Here is a 26,591-nt window from a genome sequence, read left to right as displayed (position 1 = left end):
CTGCAGGCATGATCTGAAGAAAAGGCCAATTTAACCTTTTCATTAACTTGGCAGCTGTCTCTTCTTGATGGAAATTTTAAAATGACAAGTTTCTATTTTCAGTTTTGATTCCATTAAAATCCAGTGTATTTTGGTCTTCCTAGAACATCAACCAACGGGCAGGAGGGCTCATGGAAACGTGAGGCGTGTTGGACCCCGATGGCCGGCTCCGGCCCTCACGCTCATCACAGCCTGGCACACTGTCCCTCCGCGGCTGGGTCCTCCGCGTCCGTCCGCACATTCCCATCCCGTATCCCAGAGGGAAGATTTTGTTATAAAAGAAAAAAAGTATTTTTGCCAGTGCAAAATGGGCCAACCTCTTCTCTTTTCTTTAAAAAAAAATCTGAGAATAGGTCAAGATAAAGCAGAAGCCCGGGAGGGCGGCCTGAACGGACACAGTGAGGCGGGACGCGGGGACGCGGGGAGAGAAATAGCCTTAGGCCACATCACAGCGGCGCGGCCCGCCTGCTGACCCCGGGCTCGTCATGAAGAGGGCCCCAGAGGCGCGGCACGCAGTCCAGGGCGGAACGATCCTCCCCGTGATCAGACACAGAAGCCTGGGCCGGTCCTTCGCTGGATCGCTGAGCGAGGCCTCGCGGCCACAGCCGAGGACCCTCACCCAGCCCTCCAGGGAGGAGGTGGTGGCCTGTGGGGTGCCTTTACCTGCTGCCCCTCCCCCCATGCTCCGAGACGCACCCCGAGGGTCCGGCCACGTACAGGCTGGTTTAACCCTCAACCGCAGGCATGCTGTGTCCCCTGGAGTCCGCACCCATGGAACAGTGACGTGGGCCGAACGAGCCCCCCAGGCACCCACGTCCTAGGCCCCGGAGCCTGTGGATGTGCTGCCCGAACAGCAAGGGGGACGGGGGGCGGCACTGGGTCAAGGACTCGGGGCGGAGGTCGTCCTGGATTTCCCGGACGGGCCTGGGCTGTAGCCTACAGACCCTCCTCCGTAGGCTGGGTGTGTGTCCCTCTGAGTCATGTGTTGAAACCTAACCCAGCCCGAGGTGAAGGTGTTGGGATGCCCTTGGGAGGGGAGGAGGTCACGGGGTGGAGCCGCAGGAGAGGGACCCCAGGGGCTCCCGCACCCCTCCCGCCGCGTGAAGACGCAGCGAGAAGTTGCGTCTGTGAGCCGGGGAGCGGCCTCGCCGGACACGGACTCTGTGGTCGCCGGGATCCCGGACTAGCAGCGCCCTGAGCTGTGGTCGTGGCCCGTGGGCGGCGCTCCGTCAGGGCCGCCGGGGCGGACCAGGGCCCGACGTCATAAAAGGGAGGCAGGAGGCTCAGAGTCCGAGGGAGAAGGCGCGAGGATGGAAGCAGAGGGCGGAGAAAATCCCACGGGAGGCGCCGCTGGCCTCAAACCTGGGTGCGAGGCCACGAGGAGCTGGAAAGGCAAGGACGCCGTCCTCCCTGGGGCCCCAGGAGGGACCAGCCGCCACACCTGCACCGTGGCCCCTCACGTGAGGCAGGACCACAAACCGGGTGGGTTGAAGCCAGCACATCAGGGGCACGTGGTCCCAGCGGCCCCGGACGGCCACCCACAAGGGAACAATTTCCCACTCTTCCCAAATACACGCAGGATGGCCTGGCCACCCGGCCCCACGGGGGACGCAGAGGCCTCCTGCCCAGGGTTGCCGTCCGCCCCAGCGATCCCCTGCCCAGCCGCCCCAGCCTGGCGGGGCCCCTGCTCAGGGCTGGGCTTCCTGGTCCCTGAGGTCGCCCAGGACAGACACGTGTGACAGATGATGTTCACGTGTGTGACGTGCTCCCCTGGGGTGGGGGGGGTGGCCAGCGTCACTGTAATTCCCAGTTGTGATGTGATAAAAACAAATATTGGGCCTTTGTCCCTGGCTCCTGGCACACAGCTCCCAGGACCCTTGGGTTTAGGGGTGACCAGAGCACGCTATGTGGGCTAATGAGGTGAGTGGGGTGTGCCTAGAGCTTCAGGCTGGGGCTGGGCCAGACCGGGCATGGTTAGGGGGCGAGCGTTCAGCCCCAGCCCCACCGTGGGCGGGAGAGGAGACTGAGTCCAGCACCACGGCCCGTGACACCATCGTCAGGCCCATGCGGTGGGGCCTCCAGGAAAGCCGCTGACTGACAGCGTCCGGGGCTCTGAGTTGCTGGACTCACCCGTGTGCTGGGAGGGTGGTGCACCCCAGCTGCTCGGGGCCCCTCCCAGACCTCAGCCTGCCCGCCTCCCTCTCGGGCTGTCCATTGTACCCGTTAAACAGGAGATGGTAAGTGAAGTGTTTTTCAGAGTTTTGTTCTAGCAAACTGAAGTGGGGGGTCGGGGGGACCCTGGCGTCGAAGGGGCAGTCCTCTGGGGTAACTCTGGGTGTCCGAGCATCATTGAACTGAATTGTAGGAAACTCCACTGGTGTCTGAGAGCTAGAGACCAGGTTGTTTGGGGAAACAACGTACATATTTGGTGTCAAAAGTGTATGAGTAAAAGCAGATGGATGGGAGTGCCTGGCTGGTTCAGTCAGTGGAACGCACGACTCTGGGTCTCGGGGTTGTGAGCCCGAGCCCCACGTTGGGGGTAGAGCTGACTTAAAAATAATAATAATCTTTTTTTAAAGATTTTATTTATTCATTTGAGAGAGAGCGGGGACAGAGGGAGAGGGTGAAGCAGACTCCCCGCAGAGCAGGGAGCCCGACGCAGGACTCGATCCCAGGACCCTGGGACCATGACCCGAGCCGAAGGCAGACACTTAACCGACTGAGCCACCCAGGCGCCCCAAAAGTAATAAAAATCTTTTTAAAAAACCAGATGGCCAGCGCACAAGCAAGCTCTAGCAGATGCTGGGATGGGAAACCCGTCATGTCCACCCTCACTGGCTTGGGACAGAAGCATGACCTTTCCCAAATCAAGGCCCCGGCATCAGTGGTCGACCAGTCCCAAGTCAGATCCGCCACCCACTGACCACAGCACCCCAACATTCAGCCTGACACCCCCCACCTGGCCTCCCCTTCATCACTGCTCCCCTGACGGTAAGATGCTAATTCAATTTGAACTTAATTAATTGAACTCATTAAAAATCTAACTCCCCCCTTGGGAGAGAAACCCGAGGGAGATGTGTGGGCAGGCCAGGCTGTGAGGGCCACAGACACTCAACGGTGTGAAGTTTCTGCTGCCCCCCTCCCCCCAGGGACAACAGCGTCCCAGGAGAGGGAGGGCTTGAGGGCGCGTGGGGGCTGCCAGAGCTGGGCAGACGCGGGCCAGGCAGGCAGGTGTCCGTGCATGCCGGCTCTACGGCTGGGAGCTCATCCCAGCTTGTCCCTCCAAGCGGGACACAGGGTCCTCACCGCTCCTCCATCCTGCTGAGCCCTCCCTGGGAGGACGCACTACCCAGGAGGGACCTCAGGACCCAGGAGCTCTGGGGAGGCGGTTGCGGGTCAGGCTGGGAGGGTGGTGCACTTGATTGATTACGTGCACTTGATTGATTACGGCTTCTCCCCAACCCCGTCCATCCGTCCTGGCTGGCCATGCACGGCTGGTACCCAGCAAACCCTCCGGGGAGCAGGGGCCCCGGCTGTGACCAACGGGGCCCTGGCAGATGCCATCCCACGCCGAGAGGGCACATGTTAAGGCCACAACCTTCATCCTGCACCATCTCAAAAGCGCAATTACACACCGCTTGGGGATTTATAGATGAGTCACTTTCCCCCTTTCACCATGGGGGCTTGGGCTCCAACACTTGGCTTTGATCCAGGTCTTGCCAGGAGCAAAACTCGTAATGGGAATTGCCAACTGGGGTCTCAGAAGGCCAGGGGCACCAGAAGCTCCAAGAGGTCACATTTTGTCACAAGAAGGCGCCTTGTGAGTGTCGGGAACGCAGCCGCTCCCAAGACCCCGAGCCCGCTGGCAATGGCCCTGCCCGCACACGCCAGGCTGGCTGTGCGCGGGGCGGACGGGGCAGGACTCTCCCAGGGCCCTGGGACAGCCGCGCAGACGGGTCCTCGTTCAGCAGCACATCTCTGCTCTCCGGTTCTAGAGCTGCAGCCCGAGGCCGGCTCCTGCTGAGCCCGGAGGGAGACTCTGTTCCAGCCTCTTGCAGCTGCTGGAGGCCGGAGCGCGTCTGGAAGCTCAGCCCCCGGTTCCGTGTGTCCACCTCCTCAGTGCCCGGACGGACTGGGGCCCCCCAGTGACCTCGTTTCCCCCCATCCCCTCTCTGAAAGCCCCATCTCCAGACGCAGGTGCATCCGAGGTGCTGGGGGAGAGGGTGGCGACGCACCTGAAGGACACAGTTCAACCCCTAACAGTTGCCTGCGTGCGAGGACTCTCAGAGCAGGTGACATGGGACACACGGGTTCCACCGGTCAGCCCTGACGTCTCTGTCCCTCACCCTTGACCTCAGGCCTCCGAGAGCGCCTGCCAGATGGGAGTGCCTGGTCTTGAGAACGCCACATCCCAGGCCTTGTCCCCTGGCTTGGCGCCCACCACGCATCCAGGACCCGCTGCGTGCCAGAGGGGTGGGGTCACAGACTGCACCCTGGAGAGAGCAGCCGTGCCTCCCTCCGCCCACGGGAAACGCCGGTCTGCTCCCCGTCCCTCGTCACAGGGCCGTCTGCGGCACTCGCGCTCTGCTCTCTCCCTGGGCCCACGCGGGCCCCTGGGGACAGCTGAGCCTGGGACACCAGCCCAGGCGTGCACACGTTTCCCAGAGCGCCTCTCCGACCACCATGGGCTCCCGGCCCCAGGCCGCCCCGGCCTCGCGCCTCACCGCCCCCGGGTTGGCAACAGGGCAACGGGGCGGACAGCTGTGAGCCACGGAGCCCCACGCCGGCCCTGGTTCCAGCCACGTGGTGGGAGGGCACGCCTCGCGGTGGTCAGGGCCGGCCCTTCCTGGAACACACGACCTGGGGTGTGCCCTTGCCCGGACGACCCCCAGGCACTCACAAGAGAGCTGGGCAGAACGGCTCACCAGGCTCCCTTCCGGGGGACCCACGAAATTCTGGAGGCAAGTGCTCTTGAGGGGGATGCACTGCCCACCTGCACCCAGAGACCCTTACTCTGCTGATGGGAGCACACACTGCCCACTTCTTTGGGGCCCACATTTCACTTAAAATAGCCGCTCAGTTCCCAGAGGAACAGAGTGTGAAGCAAGGGCCACTGCAGGGGACAATCCAGTGGCCCGTGGACCCCAAGCCCTTCATCATCTGCTGCCACTTGGGGAGGACAGGAGCGGACAAAGGGAGGCGCACGGGAGCGGGCCCGGGCCCGAGCACTGCCATGTTCCTGGTCCGAGCAAAGAAGCCTGGGGGGTAGCCTTGCGGGGGCTGCTGGGGCGTGTGCCGGGGGCGGGCCGGCGGCCTCCCTCCCCGGCTTGTCCTTGCCTTCTCCCGTCCTAGCAGCAGACACACTCAGAAGGCCAGCAGCCAACGTCCCGGCCAGAAACGCCACCCGGTTCCCACACGGGCTTCGAACACGACTCCTCTCAGGCTGGTTCTTGCGCCAGGACACATGGCACAGGGAGTGTGCCTACTGATAAACGTGGAGCCCCAGCACCTTCCACGGCCCCCACGGAGTCGGAGGAGGGCGGGAGAGGCGGCGGCAGGAGGCAGGCGGAGAGGAACCCACCACGCTCGCGCGGTCTCTCCTCGCACGGGGCCCCTCGGCTCGCCTGTGCCCGGGCCCTCCGCAAGCGTGTGGCCCTCGTCCCGTCCGTGCCCGCACAGCTTCCCTTGGCCCCCTCGGCGTCGCCGGCGCCTGGAGACGGCTCCACCTGGAACACACCACTGCTCGCGCTTAGTTCTCGTGGCGTCGCCGGGAACGCAGCGCCCGAGCCAGTCAGGGAAGACTGCACTTTGCCGGACCTGGAACGTTATCAAGAGCCCCAGGATTTATGTCACAGATCCCCGTGTGCTTTGTCTGCTGTCCTGAGAGCGCAGCCACCGAGGGCACTGACAACTCGCAGGTGCAGGAACCAGCCGTGTGCCTTCCAGGACGGCCGCACCTGAGAGTCTACGAGTACGTTTTGTTCAAATTGCTATCTTTATTTTTCATATTCTTTCCAAACCGGGCAAGTGATTAGGTTTTATTTTCTCCAGATTTCACTGCAGACAGTAAAGCAAGTGTTCTAGGGTATCTGTCACAGCGGGGGCAGGGGTCCAGCCGGTGGGGAGCAGCGTGGCTACCCAGGGACAGGAGGGGGGACGTGCCCGTTTGGCCACGGCTCACCTCGGACGGAAGCCTCCGCCTCCAGTGCACCCTGAACCACAGGCCTCGGCTCAGCCACCTTTCCCGCCCACCAAGCTGTGCCTGAGACAAGTGTGAGGCTCCCAAGAAGACGGACCACGGTGAGAAAGAATGAGAAATCCCAGATCTGTGGAAAGAGGCACTTCCGTAAAACACCCAAGCGCCGCTGAGGGGGAGGGCGCTGGGCTGAGGCTCCCCGGCAGCGAGGGGCCCCCAGCCTGCACCTGCCCACGCGGCCAACAGCGGAGCACACTGAGGTGGGGCGCAGGCAGGTGGGGGCTGCCTCAGCAGAGGGGTTCCGAGAAGCGCCTGAGCGCTGCAGTAAGCAACGCATGAGGAGCGGGGCTGGATAAAAGGGAAAGCTATAACGCAGTTCCTCATTTCGCAACACGGCTAACGTTTTTTAAAGATTTATTATTTTAGAGCGAGAGCATGAGAGCGCGTGAGCAGGGGGAGGGCAGGGGGAGAGGGAGAGCATCTCCAGCCGACTTCCCACAGAGCCCGGTGTGGGGGCTCCTTCCCGGGAGCCTGAGATCACGGCCCAACATCACGACCCCAGCCAAGATCAGGAGCTGGACGCTCAACCGACTGAGCCACCCAGGCGCCCCCCCCCCCATAATGTTTAAAAAGGGAACGGTGGTGGAGGCCAATGGCTGGCGCCCCGCTCTGCCTCGGGGGGCCTAGGGGCGCTCCCCGGCCCCGTGCCTGCGGAGCCCCGAGCTCCAGTCGGAACGCGAGCTCACCGCAGACAGCACGCGCGACAGTCAATGTGCCCGTGGGGGCACCCAGCGCGCCATGTCAGGAGCGCAAACAGGTTCTTCTCCAGCACTAAAATAACACTAACACAGACAGTAGGAAAAAGGGCATTTATTTATTAAAGAAAAATCACCTGTGAATTCCTCTACTTGTTAGTACTGACGTTAACACTTTGGGTTGAAACATGCCTTCCTCCAGGGAGCAAGCAGCGCCTACGGGTCGGGTCAAGGAGCGTTTCCAGAGCCCAGAGGGACCCTGTGGGGGAGGCGACCCCTCCCAGAGCAGCCACCGCGTCTGTAAACGCTGTCAGAGGCTGGACGCAGCCGTGCACACTGCCATCACACAAGTCGTCAAGCGCAAGATCAAAGCGTGAGAGGAGCCCGCGCCCTGACGGCCCAGGGCGGGCGCGGACGGCGGGCTCCAGGGAGGCCCCTCCAGCCCCACCCCCTCCCCCGCAGCCCGCGGCACCCAGGGGTCTCCAGGCTCTTCTGCGACTGGCTGGGGCTAGGAAGAGGGCCTGGGCTGGAGCCGCCCCCAGCTCTGGGACGGGCGCTGGGGCAGAACAGCCGGGCGGCCGCGTCGCCTACGTGCGGTTCAGGGTCTGGAAGATCCTGGAGATCTGCAGCATGACTGGCCCGGTCTCCGGGTCGTTCATCCACTGGGTGCTGTTCAGGGGGTTTTCCAGCATGTCTTCAAATGCTGTGGGGAAGACAGAGCGAGGCCGGCTGAGGCAGCTCCTCCGCACTCGCAGCCAGGAACCTGGCAGTCGCTGTCCTAAAAGGGCGAGCCCTGCGTCACCGGGGGCCACGCACGACCCCCTCAACGGCCCCCAGCAGCGTCTGCTACCACACTCGTGAGCCGCAGTCCGAGGACCGCGTCCCCGTCCCGGGCGGGCGGCGGCGGCCTGTGCACCCGCGGGCACACGGATTCTGGAAAGCGATTTGGCAACGGCGTCAGCAATCTTTTAAAAATAGTCACAGCCTATGAGTCAGTAATTCTGCTTCCAATCCCAGCCTGGCAAAATCACCAGACGCGGAAAAGACAGAAAGACACTGCTGCACATGGAACGATATCTGACTGGGAAAAGCAACTTTTAGTCTCAAGGAAATGACTTTAAAGAACATAAGCGAGGGGCTCCCGGCCGGCTCAGTCAGTGGAACGGGCGACTCGTGACCTCGGGGTCGTGAGTCCAAGCCCCATGTTTGGTGCGGAGACGACTTAAAAGTAAAATCTTAATAAATAAGTCAATAAGCAAAAAAATAATAAAAATGTAACTGAACAATTCCACAACATAAAATGAATTGTCTAAACAGTTCTATAAAACCGTTTCCAGGGGCGCCTGGGTGGCTCAGTCGGTTAAGCGACTGCCTTCGGCTCAGGTCATGATCCTGGAGTCCCGGGATCGAGTCCCACATCGGGCTCCCTGCTCGGCGAGGAGCCTGCTTCTCCCTCTGACCCTCCCCCCTCTCATGTGCTCTCTCTCATTCTCGCTCTCTCAAATAAATAAATAAATCTTTAAAAAAAAAAAACCAAAAAACGTTTCCCTCAGAAACGGGCGTGAGCGGCTCTCGCCCGGCAGCCAGCCCCGAGCCAGCACGGAGCCGCCCCACGCGCGTGGGCCTCAGGGAGCTGCTTCCTCCACGACTTGGCAGCTCTTTGGGGTCACGTGGGACCACGGCTCACCAGAAAAGTGGGATTTCCTCGCGTTTAGGATGGACAGCCCTCCCAGCCCTTAAAACAATCACCGGGGTCCCTCCTGATTGAAACCTCTGAAAACCAGGTAAAAATATCAGAGAACCCAGAAGAACACCAGGGTGTCTGGGAGAACGAGAGGTAAGGTGGGCGGCGTGGGGGTCCAGTGAGGGAAGGAGCCCACGTCTGGCTTCCTCCCGGGAGGAAAGGGCTGAACAAAACCATGAACCGGGGTGTCGGCGAGAGACCCCACAGAAGGGTGTGTACATGAGGAAGGTCTTCTGCAGGACTTACACTTGACAATCCCAGAAAGACAATTATTCCAAACCAAAAGGCAAACAGAAAGTCTGCACGTGTGACAGAGGGTAGTTGTCAACATGTGAAGAGCTCCGAGCCAGGCTCGAAGGCTGAGGCCACAACTGAAGTGGGCGGCAGATGCTCAAGGCCACACGGGGATGCGAGGCCAGCACACGCAGCGTGGGGGTGCGGGCGGGGGGGACCGTTGCCCCGACCCGGTCATGCTGTCCTCAGGAACACGAGCTGCACCCAAAGCAGGAAGCACAGACGGGGGCGGTCACCGCGGCTGGCCCAAGGCCACGAGGGGAAGAGCGGTTTGAGTGACTAAAAACGGCAACAGCGTGTGCAACCCGAGGCCTCTGCATAGAATCAAAGATCTGTACCCGCTAAACTCCATTTACAACAGCAAGGCCAAGGGGCGCCTGGTGGCTCAGTTGGTTAAGCGTCAGACTCCTGATCTCAGCTCAGGTCGTGAGCTCAGGGTCGTGAGATTGTGCCCTGCATCGGGCTCTATGATCAGCGGGGAGTCTACTCGGGATTCTCTCTCCCTCTGCCCCTTCTCCCGCGTGTACACACGGTCCGTTTGTGTGTGTGTCTCTCTCTAAAATGAATAAATCTTTAAAAAAAAAAAAAATTAAAGGGTGAGGCCAGAAGATGCAGCACAGGGATGCGCCGGCAGGACGCGGAGTAAACTGGGACAGCACACAGGCCCGCAGATGCTCCAGAAGGAAACCCGCCGACCGGGGGTGGGGGCAAAGGAGACTTCCGCTGGCTTCTGCGTCCTCTCTTGCTCGTCCCAGATGAGCTATGGTGGGCGCTTTATCTCATCTCAAGTGATACCGGTTACCTTAAACACTTATCAGAAAGGTGCACCCCGTGTGGCGTGGGGGCCTGGCGGGCGTGGGAGGCCCTCCCGGGGACAGGCGGAGCGCCCGGGCATGAAAGCCGCGGCCCCTCCCATGCTGGGCAGCACCGGGGCCCCCAGCGCCATCCGCAGGCCACAGCCCCGCCAGGCGCCAGCCGGGGGACACCGGCTCTGCCTGCCTTGTTTCGGAAATGTGAGGAAAGGCTCCCCGTGAGCAAACGTGACACCACAGGACCCTCCCAGCAGATGGGGAAGACATTCAGTAAAACCCCACGTCCGTCGTGATGGAAGCCCCTCTTGGAGAAAAGACAAAACCAGCCTAGAGCAGAGGGCTGCGGACCGACCCAAGGCAGCGCGTTCCTTCCTCCGGTCAGGCCTGCAGGCAGCAGGGGAGCCCGGGTTCCGAGCGAGGGGCCCGCGCGTCCCGCACAGGGAAGGAAAATACGTACATACACGCCCCCGAAGGCCAGAACTTGGGGACCAAGAGAAAAGCTCCCTACTCTGCACCGCACACGCTCCCGGGTAGGTTACAGACTCAGATGAGAAAAGCAAAACTGACAAGACTCCTAGAAACAAATAAAGGAGAACATCTTCCTCGCCTCGAGCTCAGAGGGTTTTCTCAAATGAAACACATACACTTTCAATACGTTAAAATACATCACAGTCAGTCAGCAAAAACGCCAGCAATGGGAAAACGATTTTCAAGATACAAATAGACTAATAAAAGATCAGCGTCCAGCACATGTGAGGAAATTGTGACTGAATGAAAAAAATGATGCAAGAAAAAGAAGCCAAAAGATGGGCCTTTCAGAGCTGAGGTCCCAGCATGGCCGAAGCTTCTGGGAGGGGCTGGGCCTCACAGCTGCGACGAGAGCCAAGCTCGCAGACACCTGTGCCCGCCGGGGCGGCAGCTGCTCTCGGCAGGCATCCTGGGGGCCACGGGGGCGGAGCACACGGGCAGCCGGACGCATCCCCGCCGCCCCACCTGCACACGCCCGGCCCACAGGCAAGGCCGGGGAAGGCAGACTGCCCAAAGCAGCGCCGCACACAAGGCAGCAACGCGAGTCCCACCAGATGGCAGAGCGGGGACATGGCCGTGGCACAGTCACACTGGACGCAGAAGCCCACCCAGGACCCACCCTGCCCACGGGCGCAGGCACGAGGGGACGGGGGCTCCGGGTGACAGACACAGGCAGCACCACCCCGAGGAGCCTGAGCGACAATGAAGGCTCGCTCCCAGGGCTGGAGGGGGACAGCGGTGCAGCAGGGGACGCGGGACTTGATCCCAGGACCCTGGGATCATGACCTGAGCTGAAGGCAGACGCTTAAACCAATGAGCCCCCCGGACGCCCCCTTAACACCGTCTTCTGAAGCTGAACGTAGATGTGTGGCTATTAGTCTTACCGTTATTCTTTAAGTTAGAAAAATCACACACGCTTCTGTCCATGTGTTGTGTTTCACAGACAAAACGGGGGCCAAAGAAGTCCTCCACAACAAGAAGAGCAAAGGCAAACACCCGCCCACGCTCCCCCGATCCAGACGGGCCACTCTAACTGGTTCCGGAGCTCGTCCGGAGCCGTCACACAGGAGGCCGTCACCCCGTGAGCACAGCCTGCCTGCCAGCCCCGTGGTGACTCAGGCAGGAGTCACGGACAGTGGTGGACACATCGCCATCACTCAGTGACGTCTGTGGGGTGTGGTGGGTCTGCCCCTGGGGAAGCCCACGTACCTAGTAACGTTTTCGGGTTGGTCAGGCCCAGCTGCACCACCGGGTTATCCAGAATGGCTTGGAAGAGAGGGCTGTCGGGGTCGATGCCCTTGTCCAGCTCCTCGGGGGATGGCTTCCGGTCTCCCAGCAGCCACTCGCACTGCAAACGCAAGAGCCACACCCGTGAGTCCCTCCGGAGCCCCCACCAGCACCAGCTGCCCCCCGGGCTGCTCCCAGGGTGGGGTCCAGGCCCAGGGGCTCGGACATCGGGAAGGAAGAGCCACGCTGATCCCCGCACCGCAGTTCAGGCAAACGGCTGTGACTTCTCGGTCCTCGGCCACTGAACAGGGGTGAGGCAGGACCCACCCACAGTACTGGGAGGAGAGTGAAGAAATGCACAGAACCCCAGGCTGCGTCCCCGGGAAGTCCCGTGGGCACGGCTGCTGGTGAGCCTGGAGCCAGCTGATTCGCAGTTGTTGGTTCAACAAACTTAGTAAACAAATCACACGCTCGCCCACAGAACATGTACTTTCTTAGACAGACAAAGAACTCGTAAAACATTTTATACCATCGGACCACCTCCCCTCTCGCTTCTCTTGGAAAGCCAACAACAGAGCGCCTGAGGAAGGAGCCGGACACACAGACTGTCCTGGGCGCATCCTGCTGGCGAGGGGAGGGAAGCCTCCCGGCGCACGGACACGGGGTACTCACGGCGGCGTTCTGCTGGTTGTTGTTCACTCTGAGGGCATCTATCACTTCCTTCTCGTCGAAGCCCATCTCCATCAGGGAAATGACGGCCTGCAGGAGAACGCACACCACTCAGTGCCCGGGGCTAGGACGCGCAGCACGCCTCGGGGGCCAGGCGACAGTGTCCACGAACTCGGGCCACGTGGCAGCACGGCGTCCTAGTGGGGGCCTGACGAGATCAGCACAGGGCGTCCTGGGGCCCGATTCTGCTTCCCTGCAGCTTCACGGAATCAGTCCGTCCTTCTGAGCAACAGACGGACCACAGCCAGGCCGAGTCGGCGCAGCCGCGGATCCCAGCATGCCACAGGCAGGCCCCGCCAACGTCAGACCCTCGTAGGTTGGTCCCCACATTTGGACAGAACGGTCTCCACAACCACACATGAGCTCGTTGCGGACAGACGGCCTCGTTACCCACAATGACAGGTATTAGGGAGAGGCCTTGTAAGCAAACCCGATTTAAGACTAAAGTGGTCACATTAATATCAATTTGTGAAGAAAAAAGGGGGGGGGGGCTCTTCAGATTTTATCTTTAAAACATGACACTAAAATTAATTTTAAACATCTCACATGTAATAAGATTTAAGCTGTAAGTATGAACATTTGATGATTCTCGGAGGGAACAATGACCCAACGTTCAATGTTTTAGGGGGTGGGGGAGACGTCCATTTTCAGGACAAAAATCACGTAAGACACTAAATCCTTCACTTTACTCTTGCCTTTTTTTTAATATTGTTTATTATTAATTTGAAAGAGAACGCATACATACGAGTCGGGGGAGGGTCAGAGGGAGAAGCAGGCTTCCTGCCGAGCAGGGAGCCCGATGCGGGGCTGATCCCAGGACCCCGGGATCATGACCTGAGCCGAAGGCAGACACCTAACTGACTGAGCCACCCAGGAGCCCCTATTCTTGACTTTTACACGATTTTTAAGAGTCCATTTTGAGAAAAAAAGGTAAAGATTTTGTTAATTCTTTAAAGATCCAATCACACTTTTGAATGAGGTCCCTGTCTTCTCCTTTGACCTTCCCGCCTTAACTGCCCTACTTCCGCGGGGCTCCTGGGCGTCAGCGCGGGGCAGCAACCCGCAGCACCCTGGCACACTCTTCGGCCACAGAGTGCCACACCTCAGCGGGCCGGGCTCAGCCTGAACTGGACTGTCAGGTGTCCCAAAGAGCACCCGACAGGAAGGAAGTCAGGGGCAGGTGGCAGTCAGGACAGACTTTCACCAGAGCCAGATGGTGGACAGGGAGCTCAAGAGGCAGCCCTTCCTACCACAACCCACGCTGTGTGCTTTCCTGAACCAGCTCGTACCCCCAGGGGTGGGGGGCTCCACCCACGAATGCCGGGAGAAGGACCCACCACGCCACAGTCTGACACCCAAGTCACATAAAATCGCCTGGAAGCTCCCACTAAATCTAAGGCTAGGGTAGCCTCCCCATGACTGTCAGTAAAAACGAGCCTCTCCCGTCACTCCCTCCTACCTCAGCCTGGGGAAGCGACGACCTAGGACTTCCGCACGGTGACCGCAGGCATGTGCCCCCGCCTTCCTGCCAGGGGTCCACGCACTCACTCCTGCCCTGCCCACCGCACCCTGCTGTCCCCCACCACTGGCATGGGGCGTGTGGGGGGAGGGGAATGACAGCAGAAAGTCTGTTTTTGGTCTCAAGTGCAAGCCCTGCTCTCGGACCCAGGCTTCTCAGGAACCACGCAAACACTCCTGTCCTTACGGGCTCTTCTCTGGAATGCTGTAGGACCAAAGGGCGGGGGACTGTGGCGAGCTGGCCCAGCATCGACAGCCTTCTATAACAACGTTCAGAGACCCTCTCCCACAAAGAGGCCACAGGAAGGCCCCGCACAGGTGCCCATCTTGGGAGAAGAGCGCATCGAGACAGCTGAGGTGGCACCCACGAGACAGGGCTGAGCAGTGGCAGGCCTGACGAGGACAACGCGGGAGCACCCTCAGGGGAAGCCCGGAGCCGCGCGGCAGAGCACAAAGCACCATCCGAGGGCGCGGCCCCCGTCCGAGGCCCAGCACACAGACCGGGCTCTAGAAACACCAGCTCCAGCTCTGCAGAAACGCTTCCAGATGCACAGCTGAGCTCACCAGAAAGCAAAGACCAGCAGCAAGCTAGCCTGACAAAGGCCGTGCCCTGGGAACGGGCCGGAGCCATCAGCAGGGCCTGGGGGCAGGGGTCTGGTGGCCAAACCCAGACAGGATGTGGGCCTTGGGTCCCTACGAGGTGAGGACTTGGAGCTTGAGACCAGGACCCTGCCAAGGGTCTGCCCCACAAAAGGAAAGGGGAGGTGGAAAAGCAGGGGCCCCTGGGCAGGGAAGCGTCAACCCCAGAGCCACGGCCTATACCACATGGGGGCCCAGGAGCCCTGCCTGTGCGCCTAACATGAAACCGGGCCCCCGGCGGGGGGTGTCACTCAGCCCAGGGTAACAGCCTCACAATCACCCACGGGGGGCATCCCACAACCCAGCCACACGGGGTTCCCACGGAAACCCACGCCCGCAGGGGAGCCCACTCTGACAACACCACACCCCGGGCAGAATCACGAGAGTGTGTGGACTCGGGGCCCTAACACCTGGAGCTCATGCATCTGTAATCTGAAAGAAAAACGCAGGCTTAAAGCACAGAAAACGTCCAAGAGGAAACCAGAAGCCTAGTAAAAGAACAGAACGGTGGAGAACAGGGAGCCACAGAAGCATCAAGAACAAGACGACGACAAAGCAGCAGCCATAAACGGTACGCCGACATCAGCCACCGGAACATGGCCAGAGCCGGCCGGGCCCCCGGTCCTCGGAGCCTGCAGACGCCAGGGTTACCAGATCGTCAGAGCCGGCCCAGCCTCCCCGTCCACAGGCAATCCTGCAGCGCACCATCCTCCCATCCTGGGCAGGGGCCCTGCCAGAGCCCGTGGCTCTTGCCAACAGTGACAACGTGGACAGGATCCTGTTGTCGCTTTCAGATGACAAACGTGTCGGCCAATTATTCGGAGGACAAACAGCCACCTGGATCTGTGGGAGGGCAACTTAAAACTGAATTTAGGCCTGTCTATAAGCCCCTCACCCAGCTTTACTCCCACGTGGAGAAACGGCAACCCCGCCTGGCTGCCCCCGGGCCCAGGAACACATACCCGAGCGTCAGCCCGAAACTCCCTTTTCCTCCGGATCTTCTTGAAGATCTCCGTGAGCTCATCTCTGGGCTCCTCATCTCCCGTGCTAGTCCCAGCAGCCTCAGGGGCAACCTCAGGGGCGGCCTCGGCCTGCGCCCCTTCTGGTGAGGCCTGGCCCGGAAGAGGCGTGTCAATGGTCGGGTCTTCCGCATGCTCGATTAACCACTCCATGGCCTGAGGTACCGACATGCTGAAAGGCAACAGGGGACTCTTTCCAGCACCCCCAGGCCGGTCCCAGGGCCTCCAGCCTCCTTGACATCCCCAGGGAAAGCCTCTCTGGTGACCCTCGTCGGGAGAATCTCAGCACCGAAGGGTGTGGCGCTCTGGGCCCTGCCCCACACAACCCCAAGACCCCAGCCAGAGCACAGAAACCCAAGTACTGAGCCTGGGGAGCAAACTGGTGAGGTACACTCGAGAATCTAGGTCCACGGCAGAAAGAAGCACAGCCCACGGACTGTCCTCTGATGTACAAGTCATCTGCTTCGGGTCCATGTGTAGACGCAGAAGCGAGTGGCTGCGGCCAGGCAAGCACGGGAGGCTGCTGGAGGGCACACTGCACGCACCTCCAGCCGCCATGTCCCTGACACACACAGGCTCTGATGTGGTGCTTGCACACAATGGCCCCGGGAGGACCCGGAAGGAGAGACTGCCCACGGCACGTTCCCAGCAAGGGCCACTGTCATAAGACACTTCGAGATGCCCCACCAAGTTACCTCTGGGACGCCATTTAAGGTCTCTCTTTAAAAGCTCACATCTACTCTAAGTGGTTCCATCTAAGAGTTTAGGACGGAGGACATCACCCCGGGGGAGCCCCACAGCATCGCAGCAAGGGGAGGAAATGGCCTGGACATACTGGTTCAGCCGAAGGGCCTTCGCGGCCCTGCTCTCCGGGAAGCCCATCTCCGTGAGCTGCCGCAGGGCAGCCTCGTCCACTCTCTCATCCTCCTCCTCGTCCAGCATCGCTGCAGGCGAGAGATGGGGCCACCTGTGAGGGCCAGGCTACTGCGAGGACTGCCCCCCACCCCAGAGCCTCAGGGCCCCACCTGCATGCCAAACCCCCTAAATCTCAGCAAATCAACAAGGAACCTTCAGCCAACAGGCTGAACAGGAGCCCCACATCAACAGAAAGTACGAACGTAAAGCATTCTCAGTCTCCCCAGTACTGACGCGGGGACCACGAGTGTGAACGGGGACCGCAGGGGGCGGACACAGCCTCTGAGGCGGGGCACACAGCGGGGTCTGAACGCAGGATCCGGTCAACCTGGGGCATGCTCATACCATTCGCCTTCTTAAACAGTTCAACTGCATCCGGGTTCAGCGCTAACAACTTTTGTGCCACCTCGATGAGAGACACCAGGATTTTCCGGAGTTCTGTCTGGAACTGCAGGGACAGAAAGAAGGCTCTTACTTCTCCAAGTGCCCAAGAGACCTGCCTGGATGTGTAACCACACTCCTGGGCCCTACAACTCTGTATCTTTGAGCCCAACTATATGCCGCTATTGGTTCCGGAATGTGGAGACCAATGGAGGAAGAGGTGGGTGGGGCCACAGAGCGGCAGGAGGGCTCAGCCCGGCGGGGAGGAGAGGCCTGGCTGGCATAGATGGGCTGTGTGCATGGCTTCTTGGCTGGCGACACCAGAAACATCTGGAAACATTGCTCAGCCCTTTGGCCAACGCAGAAAGCGCCAGCCCACTACGTAAGCAGAAGAGATCAGCCTGACTGATGGGCCTCCCAGACCCGGGCCTCCGATTCTCCCCTGGCCAGAGGCTGGCCGGCACAGCAGCATCGGCTGCAGCCAACTGGCCCCCACTGAGGAAGAAGGCCGCTGGGAATGCAGTCAGAAACCCCGACAGACCAGTCCCCAGTCCCACGGGCGAGAAAGGGGTCAGCCGCCCCTCTTCCCCACAACAGGCTTCAGAACGTGAGAGCCACCGTGGGGCCATCCCACACACAGCCTGGGGACGTGTGTCAGAGCCCGATGCCCTGGTCAGTAGGGAACTCTCTGCTGCTACATGAGCAGGTGGCACTCTCGGATTAGGTGGCCACGCTGTCCCAGTCCTCTACAGCACGGGCTCACCCCTGGTTCTGGGCCGATCCACGGGACACTGGACACGCTCTACGTTTTTAGCTTAGAACTTTCCAATCCAAAGTAAGAGTCCAGACTTCTAGCTACAAGTTTTTGCCAAACTTAGCGCAAAACTCTAATATACTCCCAGTAGGATCTATCTTTTCAGTCCTGCCTTCCAATGTCTTTTTAAACTTTATGTTTTGAAATAATTTTAGGTTATACGCAGAGTTCCTGTCTGCCCTTCACCCCGGCTTCCCAAAGTACCGCCAAGAGGCCATGTGGCCCTCACGCGGGTGTGAGGAGCCCGAGGTGCGGCCCACAGCGAGCACTCACGTCTCTGACGTTGGTCTGAACCTCGGCCCGGTCCATGTTGTGGGACGGCAAGTTGGCAGTTGCTCGGAAGATAGCATCTCTATCTGGGGCTTTCTGGTCTTGTTTTTTCTACACAGAAAATTAGAAAGTCAGAAATGAATATGAGAGCAGTAAAAGGCAAGACCACGTAAGCTGAGCACACAGAGCTTGACTAGGGAGGGAATCACTCTCCGTCGGCAGCAGAGGGTCCCTGCGGGTTCGGTGCTCACTTGGGACACAATTCCTGCCTGTCATGGCCAGAGGGTGGCAGGGCAGGAGAGCAGACAGACACGGTCCCTTGTGGCCACAGAGAGACCGTCACACGTGAGCTGTGGCTGTGCCGGGGCCAGGAACGCGCACTCACCCCGCCTGCTTCCGAAGCCCTGCTACAACAGCACGACCCTATCAGACGGTAAAGACTCCCGAGACAGAGAGCGGGAGAGATGGAGACCATTCTTCCAAAACAGAAAACAGAAAGGGGGTCAGCACAGAGCAGAAGCCTGACAAGAAACAAGGCCCGGCAACTCCAGGCCAATGCCAGAGCCCAAAGGAAGCGCAGGTTGGGAGTGAGCAGCTGGAGCCGAGAACAGCGCTCCCCTACCACCCTGCTCAGCCAGCAACCACCTGGGGGGGGCAGACTTGAGAAGACCCCGAGCCAGGGAGCCTGGGCTCAGCAGCAGGAAAAGGAGGTACCATGCTAATCCTTGACAGTAAGACCCAGCCCCCCATCACTAGTGGCTGTAAGGACACTGAGCAAGAGACTCACCGCTGTGGGGAGGGGGCGCACAGGGCTGGGTCTGCCCCACAGGGAAGCCCATCGAGCTGCAGGCACACCCCACTGGGCACAGAGAGCAGCCGGTGAGCCCCCCGTGCCTCTTACTGAGAAGGCAGCTAAGGAGGGGCAGGGGCGTGCGGAAAGCCCCCAACACGAAAGAAAGAGACCAAAATGAGAAGGGGAAAAGTAAAGAAGCATGAAAGAGAGAACAAAAGGAAGAGGACTTCATGCCAGAGAACCGTCGGAGAGACAGGACACTGTCATCAGCGGAGACCAAGTCCCCACTGGGAAATGTAAACTATCACGGCCAGATCAACAGGCCGTAGCACAGTTAGAGGATAATGTCCAGGAAATCATCCTGAAGGCAAGTCCAGCATCCAACCAACAGGAACTCCAGAAAGAGGGAAAAGAAAACAAGAGGAGGGCATTCTCCAAAAACAATCCAGAAAAACTTCAAAACAAAAACACATGAATCTCCAGACTCTGCATGCCAAGCACAGCAGAGGCGGAAGACCTGCATCCATGCAAACCATGAAATCTGAGAGCTCTCAACAGCCTCCCCAGATGTTGAGAGACCCCGGAGGGAGTGGGAGAAGAGGGAGCAGAGCATGCACAGAAGACGAGTCCTCAGTCCCACGGCCCCATGGACACCCTGGAAGCAGGGACCAACATTTTCATTGTGCACGCACATGGCTGGCGCTCACCAACAGCCACTCGATGCTGAAGTGCAGGGCCTCAAGATTCCCTTCCCTTTCTAGATGCCAGAGGAAGCCAGGCTCCACCAGACCAAGAGACAAGTCAACTGCAAGACACTGGATTCTGCTGGCAGAATTTGAAGATGGCCCTAAGATCCCACTCCTGGCCATCATGCCTGCACGATCCCAGAGCCTGTGAGCAGGATGGTTGCGCCCTGGGTAAGGTCATGCTGTGGCAGAGCCAATTTTAAGGAAAGGATATGACCTGCCTTGGGAGGCCTTATCTAATCAGGCAGGCCCTGAAAAAGGAGGGGGCTCTTTCTGTCACTGGCTCCAGAGATGCAGGGGACCACATGGCAAGGAAGAGTGGCGGGCCCCACGTGCCAAAAGAAAGCGCCCTGGCTGACAGAGAAAGGAAAGGGGACCTCGGCCCTTCAGCCATAGGAACTGCCAACCACCTGAAGGGGCCCGAAGCAGACCCTTCCCCAGAGCTTCCCTGGAGGAATGCAGACCAGCCACACCTTGATTGGAACCCAACAGCCTGAGTGCAGGGCCCAGCTGAGCCTGCCCAGACTGCTGACCTACAGACCAGGAGCTGTGTGCAGTTTTAGGCTGATGCATCCATGGCACCGCGACAGGTGGCAACAGGCAGTGTCCAGATACACAAGACACAAGGTTCAGAAGCTCTAACACAGGGGTGAGGCAGGAAGGCCCAGGCTGCACGACAGGCCTGGAGGCCACTGAGGAAGAGGGGTGTCGCGGGGAGGAGCTGGAGGGACGATGTCTCCAGGACAGCAAGGACTGGCAGATGGTCTCGTACAGGGGACCCTGCTTCCAGAGGGATTTATCGATCCCAGCAAAGAATTTCAAAAAATTAGCGATAATCCTATAGAAAACAAGTTGACAAGGTACTTATTGATTCCAGGAGAAACATGAAAAAGGAGAAATAATCTCAGGACCCTTCGCTCCAAACGGACAACAGCACGTGCACATTAACACTGATGGAAACCCTGAGATCTTCAACCAGTGTCAGGATCTAACACTCCAGACATCAAGGAGCCAAAGAATCAAAAACTGGTATTCTAAGAAATAACCAATTCTGGGATGCCTGGGTGGCTCAGTTGTTAAGCGTCTGCCTTCGGCTCGGGTCATGATCCCAGGGTCCTGGGATCAAGCCCCGCATCGGGCTCCCTGCTCAGCGGGGAGTCTGCTTCTCCCTCTCCTTCTGCCTGCCGCTCCCCCTGCTCGTGCTCTCTCTCTCTGTCAAAAATAAATAAAAAATCTTTAAAAAAGAAAGAAAGAAAGAAAGAAAGAACCAATTCTGCATGTGGTTTTGAAATCAGAAAAAGAATTACTGAAGGAATGGCTGAAAGAGCTCCAAGAGGGCACCTTTAGGGCACGTGACGCAGGTGGGAGGAGGCTGCTTTTATTAAGAGACTGGTAATGTTATTTGACTTCATAAATGTGTACTATTTTCACCTAAAATTAATACTAACTCACAAAAACAGGCACTAACGTCTTACAATGTTTCATTTTGCAACTAAGTGCACAGAAAAGGTGACCTGCCAAGTGAGGTCCACAGTGTGCTGTGAGGCGCCCAGAGGTGCCGGGGCGGTGGGAACCCCGTTGTCTACACTGGTCACCCACAGCCAACACTATAACCTGAGAACTGCGGTTCGCGCGGGCAGCTCTCGGGGTGGGGCAGAGCAGGCCCCGATCTGTCTCCTGGAGATGGGGTGAGCAGCCGGCCCGTGTGCGAGCCAGCACTGGCCAGGTGTGGCCACAGATAAGGGGGCATGCGAAGCCAAAGGCGCCCCTCCTATGCCGCCTGACCCACAGGAGGGCCTCAGATAGCTCTGTTCCCTGACAGCTCGTTCCGCTGGCAGGCACGGGGCCCAGCCCGAGGAGTCTGGCCCGCTTTCTCCAGGGGGAGCACTCTCCCTAGCATTTCAAAGCATGAATAAGAAACTCTACCCGAGCGAAACAAAGGAAAACTGTGAAATCAGTGTGGCTGCCTTTTAAGATGGCACCGCTTTGCACCTGGGCGCAGGTGTTAGGGGACCCTGGCCTTTCACTGCGCACGCGCCTGCACTCCCGGGAGAGGGGCCCTAGTGCGCCGCTCACCACCCCTTCCCTGCGTTCCTTCTCCTTGTCCTGTGGGTGCAGACAAGAGGCAGGCCTGACAGGGTCTCAGGAGTTACCCTCACCTCGAGAAGGTGCCGGACGCGCAGCCCAGAGAACACAGCGTGGAGGCTTCCCTGCGTGCCTGCCCCTGACCAGGAGGGGCTCGGCCACAACAGGAGGCCCCCGTGATTGTTGACTGTGGGCCCTGCTGGGTCTGGGAACACCTCGTACCCAGGAGGTTTCTTTCTCACGGGCTGGAGGGTGGGAGACTCTAACCAAGACTTCCGGTTCCAAACTCTGAAACTGACCTTTTCTTCGGCCGAGACGTCAGCCATCTTAGGAAGTGGAGTGGGAGCACGCTTCTTTATCAACAGTAAGACATCTAGGAAAAAAAGACGTCTGTCAAGCTGGTTACCGTTTTCCTCCATAAGATGGCAATATGGGCACAAGAGAGGGGCGCCTGGGGGGCTCAGTCGGTGAAGCGTCTGCCTTCGGCTCAGGTCATGATCCCACATCGGGCTCCCTCCTCCACGGGGCGCCTGCTTCTCCCTCTCCCACTCCCCACCCCATTCTCTCTCTCTCTCAAATAAATAAAATCATTTAAAAAAAAAAAAAAATGGGCGCGAGAGGACCCAAGGCCAGACGAGCAGGGGCTCCCCCCGGGTGCTGCCTAAGCCAAGCCCGTGCTTCCCTGCCTTCCTGCCCACATACAGCTTCCAGAGCGTGGCAAGAACCCAGCCATGGGTCACACAGTGACTGGTGGCCCAGGAGGCACACACAGCACAGCCCTGAGAACCATGCAAAGAACCGGTGGGAATCTTGCAAAACGTCCTCATTTCAACGGGCTCAGTTTTCTGAGGTTGGAGAGCTGGCCTCAACCCTCAGAGCTAAACTGAGGCCGCGTGCGCAAGGTCGGCCGGCGCCCACCTGGTTGTGGGCTTGACCTCCACGCTCGATGAAGGTCTATAAACAGTACTTTCAAAAGAGATTATTTAAGAGAATCCCAGAATTAAAATCATCCTTTGAATGACAAATAGAAAACCAAAGATTTCTCCCCAAAAGCCTCCAGACACAAACTCTAAGCAACTAAACAGATGTGCACAGAATAAGAGTATCTTCCTAGGACATTTGAAACAATAACCATAATTGTACTTTCCAGCCCCAGAATAAAGCCTGCAGCAGCTCTGGAGGCCTTGGTCTTGCTCTGACACAGAATTAAAAATAAAGTTCACATCTGGTTTCTCAGATGGATGCTGCTTGTCCAATTTCGGTTTGTGCTGTTTTTCACAAACAGCCCATAATGCACACTTTGTTTTAACAAAGGAAGAATAAAACCATTTTAGCTGACCCAGTTTCCCTGCTCGGCCCCAGCCTGGAGCACAGACTCGGACGCCGAGGGCGCCTTCGCCTCTCGCTCCCCGGCTCCCAGCGGCGCCATGGCTCCCACCGCTGCCCTGTGAGGCCCCTACCTTGGTCTTGGATGTTCTCTTCCAAGATTGTTTTGGCATCACTCAGCACCCTCTCCGAAGCAGCGTGGATCAATTTGTGGTGGGTCACACTTTTGGGGTCTTCTAAGCTCCCCTGGGCACACTGGGGGGGACAAAGTCATATATTTCAAGACAGAAAATAAATCATAACTCTAATGATATTAGAACCTGACACCCCAAGCCACACCAGGCATTTACTGGTTACTAGCTAGAAAATTAAGGCACAGATGAAGTCAAAGAACTCCCATGAATGTTGGAAGCTGAACAAAATGCCACAACATCTGATCCCCTAGGGCAGCGATCTGTCCACCAACCCACTAAGTACTCCTGAAATAGGTTCACAGCCTGACCTAAAATACCCTGCTGGTAATTAGTGGCAACCTGAATCGCTTCCTTCGTCTGGAAAGATCTGGAGAGTCATTTTAAAACGAAAACAGCAGGTCCACTGTTCCCTGAAAACCTAAAGATCGAAGTATGATTTGTGCACTTCTTCTCTCTTCCAGATACATGAAGGGGCTGAGAGACAGCCAAGAGAGAAGCTAGTCCACAGAGAGCCAGAAACAGGGGCCTGACCACTTCAACACCTGCACAAGTCCGAGAGGAGAGCAACCGGCCTTTGCTCGGCCCTTGGCTCACCAAGCGACCACCACCCAGACCCAGGAGCTGCAGGAGCCGCTGGCAGGGCCCCTCCTGGGCGTTCAAAGGGGGTGGACCGGCACGCAGTTACAGCTCACTGGCCAGGGCCCCAGAATCCCCAGAACGTGACACCAGGGTGGGGGGCACTGACGTCCAGGCCATAGGGGGTTGCAACGACACCTGTGGCGTGAAGGCTTCGGGGGGCTGTCACACATTCATGTAAACTGGCAGGGCCGAAGGGGGCGCAGGTGGAACCCAGCCCACAGGAGGATACATTCCTACCACTTAGGGCAGCAGACACCACCCCCCTCACTCGCCTTGAATTCGAAACTGGCTCTGCTCCCAGAAATATGGGGTGTGCTTCTGCTAATTCTGAAATTTGCAGGCTAGTGGATTTGACAAGTTCAGAATACGGTCTATGAAACACAATTTTCCAAAACAATCCTCATCTGGCTCTTGAAACAACCGTCCTGTGCAGAATGCCAACAGCGTGCCAGGAACACAACACAGGCGTGAGTCATCCGCACTGTGCGCAGTTACTTCATTCTGGGTCTTTGTTCTCAGCAGAAGCACTTTGAGCAAGCGGAGTATGGCAGCAAAATAGCCCCGGAAAAGCCCACTGCCCGGGCAGGGAGGCTGTGACACCTGCTGAACCTGCCTCCTCCCCAGAAGAGCCAACAGGGGCTCCTCCTACACCTGATGCCCTATGTCGTCCGAAGACGCACTGTCATGTGATCTAAGAAACGTGAACAGCTTGCGGCGCCTGGGTGGCTCAGTCGTTAAGCCTCTGCCTTTGGCTCAGGTCACGAGCCTGGAGTCCTGGGATCGAGCCCCGCATCGGGCTCCCTGCTCGGCGGGGAGTCTGCTTCTCCCTCTCCGTCTGCCCCTCCCCCCTGCCCGTGTGCTTGCTCTCTCTTTCTCAAATAAATAAAATCTTACAAAAAAAAAAAAAAGAAAGAAACTTTAACAGCCGTATGAACAGGTACAGGTTATGTCGTGGCAATTTCACGAAAGATCCCAATCAATATAAAAACCCCAAAAGAGAAAAGCAAGTGTGGCAATCCATCTCCCTAAGAGTTCTGATGATAATACCCCTCAATGAGAAAGCAACACACTCCCAGCAGGACCATGGGGGTGAAGTGGAGGGGGTGGGGAGACACCCACACTGTCCCCTTCAAGGAGGAAGGAAAACATGATGCCAGCTTGCACCCAGGGGCAAAGTGGGAAGGCGGGACAGAAGCTCAAGCACACACGAAGCCTCACTGCCTGCAGCAACAGGACATTCAGGGAACGATTTCCAGGGTGACATTCGAGTACACAACTCGAGAATTCTCTTTTCTAACTAATGCGTTCTGGCTGGCTCGAGAGGCGGCGCACCCTGCCTACAGAACAGGACGGGCACCGAGGTGGGAATACTTTCTGACAACTCAGCTCTCGGGTCCCCCGATTTACGCCGCGCCTCCACACCTGGAGAGACTGCAGAGTGGAATAAAATCTCGACTTAAGGTAGGAGAGTGCCAGAAAAGTCCCAAACGACACACCTCAATCCCGACTGGAATAATAAATGCCAGGTCCATGATAATTAGCATCTTATTCAAATTGGCTGCCTAATGAACCCCCAGAGCTCCTGAAATTCATTAGCAAGCACCTGTGGATCAAACAGTTCTCATTTCCTGTTCCCCTTCGTAAAATAACATCATGACAGCTGTGTAAATCAGTGAGTTAAGCGAAATGCCACTCCCATTTACCCCTGACTTCTCCCTGCCTGACTCAGCGGGTGGCATGCCAAGTCCATGCAGTTCTGGACCGACAACCCATCTCCACGTATTCCAGTGATCCACACGTTTGTTTGGCCCTGGACACGTGAATGCAGGCCCAGCCCCGAGGAGCTCCTGTCCTGGGTGGGTTTCAGGGCAGAGGGACGCGCACCTGAGGGAGGGTTTTGTTAAAAGGACACCGCTAGACAAACAGCGGTGCCTGGCTCTAACAGCCTGCTGGCTAACGGCCGGGTCCTGGGGTCTCCTAGGTGGTGACAGGCCCCGACAGAAGAAAGGACTGCGTGCCGGCCGGCGGGTGTGAGCCTGGCGCCCCTCCTCCTCGATGTGAGTTACCGACACCCAGCACGTCCCAGAAGAGGGCTCAGTCCGGCAACCAGAGGGCTCTTCAGCCGCCCTGGACGGCAGAGCACCAGCCGCAGAACCACGACCCCAAGCGACTCGGAAGGACCCCCGGGCAGGTACTACAACCGCCCGACAGCCCGGAGTCCATCGGCAGGGACGCAGGTCATTCGCCACGTGGACTCCGCACCGAAGGCTGAGCTGCGTTGTGACAAGAAAACACTCAGGGTGCCCAGCGGAGTTTCGTCGCAGCCCGAGTCGCGCAGGCGTCCCCGCCGCCCCCGGGGACAAGTACGGAGATAAGGCCACCCAGAACCAGCTCCAAAGCGAGCAACCCAGGCAGCTAAGCACACGGGGATGTCCCGCGCCAGCGGTGCACAGAAGGTGGCTCTCCGGCGAGGGGCCCCCGCCCCGGCCCCGCGCACGAGTCGGCGGAGGGGCCGCGGGAAGCGGGGCCCCGCCACCAGTCAGGCCCGCGCGTTGGGCGGCGGCGCGGCCGGCCTGCGGGGAACGGACGGCCCGTCCTCGGCGGGCCCCCTCCCCCGGGCGCCGCTCGCCGGCCCCCGAGAGCCTCGCCCGAGAGCACGCAGGCACAGCCGCCGGGAGGGCCCGCGGCGCGCGGCGGCCTCCGGCCCCGCCTCGGTCTCCCCGCCCGCCCCTGGGAGCAGCACGCGGGCCCGCAGCCGCCCGGCGCCCGGCGCGCGGCGGCCAAGGGCGAGGCCTTACGTGCTCGAGGCAGCGCTCCTTGAGCTGCTCCACCGACGTGTCCTCCGTCGCCTCCTCCAGCCACTCGGCGCCGTCGGAAGCGCAGATGTGCAGCCGCAGCGCCCTGCCCGCGAAGATCTTCTCCTCCTGC

At 59.1% G+C, this 26,591-nt stretch overlaps 1 protein-coding gene across 1 annotated transcript in view; it reads right to left on the bottom strand.

Moving 5' to 3' along the window:
* Positions 1–7,089: 7,089 nt before the first annotated feature.
* UBAC1 (UBA domain containing 1) overlaps positions 7,090–26,591 on the bottom strand; it is a 20,085-nt gene continuing 583 nt past the window's right edge. Inside the window, exons 2-11 of the mRNA XM_035016561.1 lie at positions 26,462–26,587; positions 22,965–23,085; positions 21,804–21,877; positions 17,884–17,991; positions 16,761–16,863; positions 16,336–16,444; positions 15,444–15,672; positions 12,268–12,354; positions 11,578–11,716; positions 7,090–7,693 (exon numbers count right to left, since the gene is read on the bottom strand). Coding sequence (XP_034872452.1) covers positions 7,578–7,693; positions 11,578–11,716; positions 12,268–12,354; positions 15,444–15,672; positions 16,336–16,444; positions 16,761–16,863; positions 17,884–17,991; positions 21,804–21,877; positions 22,965–23,085; positions 26,462–26,587 — 1,212 coding nt within the window. The 3' untranslated portion in view covers positions 7,090–7,577. The remainder of the gene's footprint in view (positions 7,694–11,577; positions 11,717–12,267; positions 12,355–15,443; positions 15,673–16,335; positions 16,445–16,760; positions 16,864–17,883; positions 17,992–21,803; positions 21,878–22,964; positions 23,086–26,461; positions 26,588–26,591) is intronic.

Source organism: Mirounga leonina, unplaced genomic scaffold (assembly GCF_011800145.1).
Source record: "Mirounga leonina isolate KUSES-001 unplaced genomic scaffold, KU_Mleo_1.0 Mir_170, whole genome shotgun sequence".
In the NCBI taxonomy this organism is placed as follows: Eukaryota; Metazoa; Chordata; class Mammalia; order Carnivora; family Phocidae; genus Mirounga; species Mirounga leonina.
This window is presented reverse-complemented; position numbering and strand designations above follow the sequence as displayed.